This window comes from Aulonocara sp. 'chitande type north' Nkhata Bay, linkage group LG18 (assembly GCF_057382095.1).
Source record: "Aulonocara sp. 'chitande type north' Nkhata Bay isolate Kocher_YH1m ecotype deep benthic linkage group LG18, A_spYH_male_GT1.1, whole genome shotgun sequence".
Classification (NCBI taxonomy): domain Eukaryota; kingdom Metazoa; phylum Chordata; class Actinopteri; order Cichliformes; family Cichlidae; genus Aulonocara; species Aulonocara sp. 'chitande type north' Nkhata Bay.
In genome coordinates this window covers 39,490,368-39,499,904 of record NC_141361.1, presented here as the reverse complement: position 1 = coordinate 39,499,904, position 9,537 = coordinate 39,490,368, and the positions used below count along the sequence as shown (strand labels likewise).

General features: G+C 39.7%; 1 protein-coding gene across 1 annotated transcript in view; it reads right to left on the bottom strand.

The window, feature by feature from the left end:
- Positions 1-408: 408 nt before the first annotated feature.
- Positions 409-9,537, bottom strand: part of xkr4 (XK related 4) — a 28,798-nt gene continuing 19,669 nt past the window's right edge. The window contains exon 4 of the mRNA XM_086272939.1: positions 409-9,439. Within this exon, the coding sequence (XP_086129065.1) occupies positions 8,842-9,439 (598 nt within the window). The 3' untranslated portion in view covers positions 409-8,841. The remainder of the gene's footprint in view (positions 9,440-9,537) is intronic.

Below are 9,537 nucleotides of genomic sequence, written 5' to 3'. Positions count from 1 at the left end.
CCTACTTTACTCCCAGCTTTTAGTTACCTGTTAGGTTAGAGTCCTACAAAAAGGTCCACAGCATAATCTGTGCAGGAGCAGCAGCAGTTCCAGATGGGAGCATCCAGTCCACACGGGTTTCCCTCGGCAATGACACAAAGCTTTCTACTAAAGGGTAAACACAACTTTTAGCATCACAAGCAAAACATTTTCCTGTGGCTCCAACAGAGGGCTTTGAAACCCACATCAGTCACTGCTCACACCAGGAATCCCCCACCCCCACATCCAAGTTCATAACACAACATCGAGGCCTAATTACTGCACCCGTGCTTGTAAAGAAGAAAACATACAGGAATGTAAACAGAGTTTTTGATGCTTACATTATTTTAACTTTACAAACAAAAAAATAATTTCAACAAAAACTACCAGGATCAATATCATCAGCCCCCCTGATGTTCTTTCTGCAAACATGGCCAAAGAGAGCTAGTTTCATCTGAGAGGACGTGCTTCCTGTCTGCATAATCCATCTCTGGTTGGCTGATTTTCATTGTGTGCAACCTTTTCTGTGCAGGCTTCGAGTGACTCTTTGGTTCCCTGCCTCTGCCGGGCTTGTTCTGTACTGTGTGGCTCTCTTTGAATCTCTTGATGATTCTTCACACTTGGAAATACTTTGATAACTTTGTGCATCCATCTGCTGCAGTGCGAGCACTTCTCAAGGTAGGTTGGCTCAAAAGATGAGCCAGACATACATTTAGACACGTGGAAGTGTTGGAGATTTTTGATTATGTCTTTTGCCATATCTTAGTTGCAATGAATCCGAGCAACTCTGCACACAGCAGCCCGTCCTGTGCTGTCCAGCCCCTTGGGTTAGGAGGTTAGTTGTGTAACATCGATAGCCTGTGATGGTGATTTGATTTGTGGCTCCTCCTGGAGAATCTACCACCAATGAGGTTTTGACTCGAAAATGAAATGAACAAACGTGAGGCCAGATAAATGACCACAGTGTACTTTATTAACTGAATTTTGGTAGTTTGTGTTGCATTAGATTCAAATAAAAATTTACAAAAATCTCATATGTACAAAAAACTCATTTTGATTATTTTTTTTTTATTATTCTTGAATTATTATTTTTACAATAAAATGTACTTTTCCCCCATTGAATGCTTTCATCACACAATGCAACGTACTGATAAGACCAATATTACTTTGTCTTAAACATGTTTTTTCTTTTGTTAAATACACCACATACACCACATTTATCTTTTTTTCCTCTGTGTTTTACTGTCATATTTATAGCCATCATGGTGGCATCGCACCTCTAGAGACACGCTTCACAGTCAGAACTCAAAAAGAGAGGAATGTTCTTTTTTAACATGTACACATTGCATACATTTATTTACAGATAAGCATTTAAGTTGTTCAGTTCACTATCTGTGGTATTCCATGTTTAACCAACTCTAAACAGACATCTGTACAGAATGATTATACAGGATTGTTTTTAACCTGCTGGTCACTGTGCTTGTACTAAGACTGGACGATCCCGCCTGGAGCTGCTGCTGCTGCACAAATGATGCTGACCATTCAAACTTCATAGTGTCGTTTTTGCCTGGTTCAATAGCTAAATTCTGTATTGTGCTTGGCAGGTATGTCCGGACCACAGCAGCAAAGCTTTGATCTGTTATAGATGATGAATAGAGACAGTCGCTGGACCACAATACTAACAGAAAAACACAATCTATTTATCTCATCTTATAGTGATAGTAGAATATGTGCTCGTCATGTGGAACCACTCCAACAAGTCTTTAAGACTAAATGCAGATATGAGAGTCTTGTGTCTGTGCTTTGGTTACATTTAGCCAACTACAAACATTTTACTTTAGTGGATGGAGACTTTGTAGCCTTGTTTCCCATTACACACCAATAGCAACCTCCCCAAATCTGGCTCCCGGTCAAATATCCTGTTAAGTCTCGTGTCAAAAACATGTTGGATCGTCAAACTAAATTGAGTTTTTGCAATGGCTCTATGATTGTTATATTACATATTTAACACGTGTCATGTGTCCCTGATGTTTGTAGACTTTGTCTATGGAACAGACTGGTCAAAAAAATCTTGTGCTATTAATAAATAACCGTTACTGAGAACATCTTACTCACACATGGAACATTGTTTTTCTTAGAGTCAATAAAAGTGCAAGAAAACAAGGAGGAAGAGTAAACCAAGAAACAAACTGCAATATAACTGCAAGCTTTCTATATTTTCTATTGCTTCTTCATTCCTTTATAGCAGTATTGTGCAACTGATGTTACAAATAAACACAGTCTGAGGGGTTTAGATGATGCAGTACTGAGGAACAACTTCTTTGCTAGACTAGTATAAGCACAGTAACTGCCACATATTCTGCTATCGAGTGTAAAAACATCTCTCTCTCTCGTTCACACACAGACTCACACGCATGCTTTCCAGTTTAACTAGAAAACTAAGCTGTGCCCTAAGTACAGCCTCATTGTCTCCTGTGTGATGATGTCGAAATGAAGGAAAAATCAAAATAGATTTTATTTTAAAGCAAGTTAAACACAGAAAGCAGCTAAAACAAAGTCATGAACACTGGAGCACATCTGGGATTTATAAAATTCCAAATCACAGCGACAGTCGCTTCAAAGCGCTTTATATTGTAAGGTCGACCCTACAATAACACATACAGAGAAAAACCCAACAATCATATGACCCCCATGATCAGCACTTTGGCAACAGTGGGAAGGAAAAACTCCCTTTTAACAGGAAGAAACCTCCAGCAGAACCAGGCTCAGGGAGGGGCGGGGCCATCTGCTGTGATTGGCTGGGGTGAGAGAAGGAAGAAAGATTAAAGACATGCTGTGGAAGAGAGACAGAGGTTAATTGTTATAACTAATAATTAAATGTAGAGAGGTGTATAAACACATGATGAGTGAAGAAGAAACACCCAGTGCATCATGGGAATCCCCCGGCAGCCTACGTCTATTGCAGCATAACTAAGGGAGGATTCAGGGTCACCTGGTCCAGCCCTAACTATATGCTTTAGCAAAAAGGAAAGTTTGAAGCCTAATCTTGAAAGTAGAGATAGTGTCTGTCTCCTGAATCCAAACTGGAAGCTGGTTCCACAGAAGAGGGGCCTGAAAACTGAAGGCTCTGCCTCCCATTCTACTTTTAAATACTCTAGGAACAACAAGTAGGCCTGCAGAGCGAGAGCGAAGTGCTCTAATAGGGTGATATGGTACTACAAGCTCATTAAGATAAGATGGGGCCTGATTATTTAAGACCTTGTATGTGAGGAGCAGGATTTTGAATCCTGGATTTAACAGGAAGCCAAAACAGGAGAAATCTGCTCTCTCTTTCTAGTTCTAATCAAACAAGGTCTAAAGTAATATTTTTTTAGTTGAACCCTAATCCTCAGTTCTGTTCAGGTCAAATGTTTATATAGTCAAATCACAACAACAGTCACCTTTATATCATAAAACCAACAATCAGCCCATTTGCAGTGCCATATAACTGTCATGCTACCAATGTTATACTTTGAAGGGTTTTCATAGGGTTTAATATTTATTGTTATTTGGAATTCATTTTAATTTTGGTAAACATATTTTCATTTAAACAGAAGTGTCAACTGTGCTACAGAAGAAAATGAACTGACAGACAATCTGTAAGGGTTTGTGCATGAGACAAACTGAGGTAGCTTCATGTTCCACACATATTTATATCAATGTACTGTGTGTGTTGATGGTGATGAGCAAACTAAGGCTACAGCTGATTTTTGAACTGAAAACTAAAATAAATTGCTTGGATGTCTAAGAAATACAAGGCTGCATTTGCAACCCTGTTTCCAAAACAACAGAGAAACCTCGGTGCTTAACTCAGTACAGAAGAAAGCATCAATGAAAAGTCTGCAAATAGGGAACCATGTCTACAACAATGAATGTAGCTGAAAGCTGTTCTGGAGCAACATTTACTAAAATTACGTCACTATCCAAATACCTGTGGACGAACTGTCTTCAGAGATGTGCAAGTTATGCATGGCATGCGTATTAACGCATACCACCACATCTGCTGGCTTTTGAACTGCGCACCAGGATGGTGCAGTGGTTGAGAACCATTTCTACATTTCCCACCTCACATTTTGTTAGTTTGACACATGCTGTGCTATTTTTAATTAAATATACATGTTTAGACTTTGTCTTTATCCGCTGACAGCCCAGTTACTGATTTATTTTATTCACTTTTTTCATTAAAAAAGACGAGCAGTAATTTCACTTTTTTTTATTTGAAGGGATCATGAAAGTTCTTTCCACAGCCTGCTCTTGGTTTCCTGAACAGGCAGTATGTACAGCCTTGTACAGTATATGCCTTTCTCCAACAGTATTGTGCCATCATGAAACTTGTGTCTTTATCCCAAGAAAAAAAACAAAATGACAAAAGAAAAACGCTTTACATCTACATCACATCACCGAGTTTGTTCCCAGATAATAGGTCTGGAAAAGTCCCTTCTTTAAATGGAAAATCATCAGGTTTAGTATATTTTAAAGCGTTTAGTCTTTTTAGTTGTCACTAATGTTGATTCAGCTACTGTAGTATTACTTCAGGACATCTGTCTTATGTTATGCAGCTTCTGCTGAACCCACAAAAGCTTTATGTATACAACATTTTCACTAAAGCACAAGTGTATTCCTCCACCAAACACAAGTCCATGGAAATCTCAAAGTAACCGAAAAATAATGAAGAGACATTAATGCCACGATAGAGATTGGTCTCCTGAAAATATCTGATGGAAACTCTGCGCACACACACACACACACACACACACATAAAAGTATCTGTTGTCAAACTTCAGCCGTAACACTGTTTGCATGTTTTTCGGTCCAACTGCTCAGTCTGAATAGATTTTTGCAGCCAGATTTTTATGCCAGATTTGTGGATTTATATCTACTTTGTGGATTTTTGTTCATTACAGTACAGTTTAAAATTGTGCAGTGTATGACTGTTTAAATGAAGATATCCGGTCGTTAAGTGATGACGTGACGAATCCTACTTCCGGGCCTAAAGTAGTCTGCGTTTAATATGGCTTTTGTGTTGTTAACATGTTTAATGTTTTGTATTTTCTTCTATTTAATCTCAAAAAGCTCCTAAAAACAGTCAGTGATCACTGTTGACCTCCCTCGGCTTTTATTACCACTAATCATTTATTTAGGCTCAGTTTTTAAAACCTTAGGATGTAACTGCAGCCCAGCCCATGCAGCAGTATATGAATGACTAACCTCGTATTGTGGATGGATTATCTCAGTTGTTCTCCTGGCTGAAGTTTGGTCCTTTTACAGCATCCTGCCATGCGATTACATTTGTTCCTGACCACCGAGAACACTCACGTTAACTTTTATCCAGTGGAAAAAAAGTTAGCTTGTTTATATTATGCTAACATAGCTGTGTCGCTAGCAGTCACGTAGCACATCATCATGTACCAGCTAGCCCAACTTCAGTAACCCTACAAACGTCACTGCTGTTTAGTTTCTGTCTTCATTTATGTTGGAAGTGATAACAGAGCTGTACGTTTTAATTTGTTTCCAAAACCCCGCAGTCAGGACATGCTATATTGTATTTAGATAGAAGCTAGCGAGCTAACTCCCTGCTAACTTCTAACTCCGTTAAATGTCATAAATTCCGTTTTCATGGATGCCTGGATGTTAAACTCAATTGTTACACCTGGTAGAGCAGAACGCTGATCATTTTATTAAAGATGAAAGACTTTAGACAGTTTTTCAACTCTCAGTAATGCCATAGTGATCGTTTGATATATGGACCTGCAGCGGAGTTTAGACCCAGACACGGCTAGTGACGTCAGACTGAACAACCGGATACTTAGGAAGTCTCCAATGCATTACTTTATAATTATAATAATAACAACTAACAACAAAAGTTCAAAGACTATAGTGAAACTCACTATAGTGAAAGGTTTTGCAAAAAGATTTTCTAAAACGTGCAAAACCACTGCTATAGTCCTTTAAAAGTATGTCTCTGGTAAAACACAGAGGCTTTGGTGTAAGCACAAAAATATCTCTGTATCATTCAAGATTGCTTCTTTGAATTTTTATTTTTTTTACAGAAAACATTTTTGACTTGTCACCACGAAGAAAACACAATTATTAAAAAACCCTAACATACAGTATGTAATTGAAACTTCTATCTAATAGAAACCACAAAAAATGGTGGGAATATGCCAGCACTTACCAGCATAGTATATTCTGCATACACATCATCCTGGTTCTCTATCATATCGAGACTATCTCTCAACTCCGTTACATGTTCCATATGTACGGAGTGGAGAGATAGTCTTTCACTCAGAGAACCAAGGTTACAACGTAACCGTACGTTCTCTAAGTGGTCTGTATGTAATGGGCACAATACAGAGTCTTTTTTCACTTATATCTTTGTTTAAACAAGATTATGACGGCCACTGTGCTGTGGTTTCAAATAACTGCAATGACCGGTCAGAATATCCTGATTATCATTGACTCGCTTTGTGTTTTTCTCTTTCCATGCTTTAAAACAAAGACTTTGGACAAAAGACCACCTAGAATTCCTTTTATCTGGACACTATCTTAGCACAGGAAAAGCAGGGAGAGAGCTAAAATTCTTGACTAACAGACAACTAGTCTGTGAGGTGATATTGTCTGTTGCTGCCCAGCGTTTCTTGAAGTAAAGTTATTTGGGTTTTGAGGGTAAACAGAATGGTGCAAATGGGATGGCACAGCACCTCCTTATGTCTTCAGTCTCTGGTTCTCTCTTTCAGGGATGTTCCAAGGTTTGGAATACACACTACGCCAACCGGGCCAGGACAATTTAACTGGTAACATCAAACACAGACTTACACAGTATTGTTCATATTTTTTTATAGTGCACTGCACAACATCGTAATGCACTATATCAACCTTTGAATTTTGTAAGACCCCCTGACTCCCCTGAAACTTGCTACCAGGTTGGAACAAACTTTTGGGAAAAACAGGCACCATCTTGATCCAGGTCATCCATGACAAGCTACTGGAAGTACAGCATAAACATTTTGTACAATAACAATACCTCAAACAATAAATGTTTGAGGTATTTTCATAAATGTAATTTCCACATAACAACACTATGTGTGTATGTTTAATACTTAGATTGGACTTTGAAAAATGTTTTGGCCCCAAATGCCATCTGTTGGAGCTTGTACATGTTTACAGTTTCATCATTTAACACCACCAACAGTCATTTTTGGATAACCGCCTGTCACAGCATTGCATTTCTGATTGAGTAAATCCTACATTCTGTTATTTACACTTACTGTCTTTGTTACCCACATTAAAAGTTACGTATGGAAAATGTTTGTATTCCATCGCTTATTTTCCAGAGCATGGTATGCAGTATGATCAGGATCAAGCTTTTTCCCGTCTAGGTTTCTCATTTGCCAGTGGACACTTCCAGCACTATGCTAACCTGTGTTGTGTGGTTTGGTTGGTAAATGTGTTGAGTCAAAATGTAAAAAGTGTTTTTAAAAAGGGCAATTTTTCCTCGAAAGGTGACGTGTGTCACCTGCATATCTACAGCAAAGATTCTATTCAGACAGACTAACCACACGTTCCTTTGCTTGTTTTGTGTAAACTACACACACACATACACACACACACATGACTTCAGTAGCCTCTACTTCATCTCTAAAAGAAAAATGCTGCATGTTGCATGAGTACTGTACATCCTGGTTGGAATGGCTGAGTTGGCTGCTTGTCTGTGTTTCGATCCTCAACTCATTTCCATTTCCGGTATCATCCTCTCTCCTCTCTTCGGTTCATTGGTGTCTGGCACATGCTTTCACCCTCCACATACAAGCAAAGATCAGAATAATTCTGCAGCTGTGTTTCTGAGGCCGGACTACAAATAGTTATGTTGAGCTGCCAGGAAGATTTTTTTTCTTGGCATTGAGTAAGTTTGAATGCTTCCTTTTCAGAACGAGACCATTAGCTAGTATTTGACCTTTGCCCCCTTTTCTTGCTTCCTATTATAACATTCAGCCTTATCATTTAGTATGTTTTGCCCAAACAAAACACCATCACTGCTCATAGATGCTACTTTGACCACTGTCTTCTCATAGGTCACTTTCTGGCCATCTTCCAGTGTTGATCACAGATGTCCAATAACACTGAAAGGTCTAGCTCAAAGAAGAACCTTCTGGATTATGCAGGCACCCCTAAGTTGTTTGTACAGGAATCTAGAGGATGTTCGCAATGACCCTTTTTGGCACTAAGAGAAAGAGAGTAATGACTGAGAGTACCCACCTGCTTGTGGCTGATATGGTAGGACACCAACACATTTGGACAAGTTTGAGTTTGTAATTCAGGTCTCCTTTGTTTTATGGGAGTATCTGGTGACTTAAAAGCTGTCTGTATGGACAATGGACAATTCCACTTTTTATTATTTTACAGCTTTAACTTAACACCCCTTAACACACTCGCTTCTTGTTGTTCTAAGCAGAGTGTCATTTAGTATTTAGTCCATAGAAGACAGCATTTACCAGATAAGTGTTAGTAAAAATAATAGCAACAATCTGACCAGCAGCAATCCCACCAGTGACACTAACTGAACTTGTACTGAGTTGGTCATCCAGCCATTACCAACAGTCCCGACTGCTTCTCGACACTTCTGATACCCGGAAATAGAAAAAGAACGACAGCAATGGGAGATGAAGATATTGAAACTGATGCCAGTAACAAATTCTTATTGCCACAGTTCCTGTTGCTGTTTATGTGATCACAGGATACCACTCTGTTGCTGTGCCCCTGCAGGGTTTCCGAAAGCCGAGCGGACTATAGAGTGGTCTCATATTCCAACCGCTCCTGTACCAGAGCATCATCTTTGTACTGCAGCCGTGGAGGAGTCAATGAGCAATCTATGGCCAAAATTGCTTTGCGAATGCTGCGGTCCAGAACATGACGCTCCCAGGCTGGATAGCGGTTCCTACAAAGGTCGATCTTGATGACGTTCTCCTCTAGGCGTGGAGCACGAGAAGATGGCGTTGATGGCACTGTGGATCGGACCTGAAACACTGGCATGCAGCCATCTCGCTCAGAATACTTGTCGTGTCGTTCCAGAGTTGTGGTAGCACCTCGGTTCGAACGCAGTGAATTGGTGGCACCTTCTGATGGCAGAGTGGAGAACTGAGCAGTAGGGTCCAGGTCAAGGCCTTGGCCACTTGGTGAGTGTCCAAAGCGTGGCCCGTTCGGGTGAAAAAAGGCATAGTACATGAGCATGAAAACAATGCCGGTGAGGAAACTGCTGAAAATGACGCAGAGTGCTGGCACTGCAAAGGCGTCAGTATTTTGAGGAAATCGGTAGAGATACCACAACGCACTGAGAGCAGTGTTCTCCATCAAGATTACCAGGTAATAGATAAAAAGCCGACACCTGCACAGAGACATGAGACATAATAACAACAAATAAATGCAAGTATTTGCAAGCAACTATCACTAAAATAAGCTGAAGGTCTCACAGATTGTTTCATG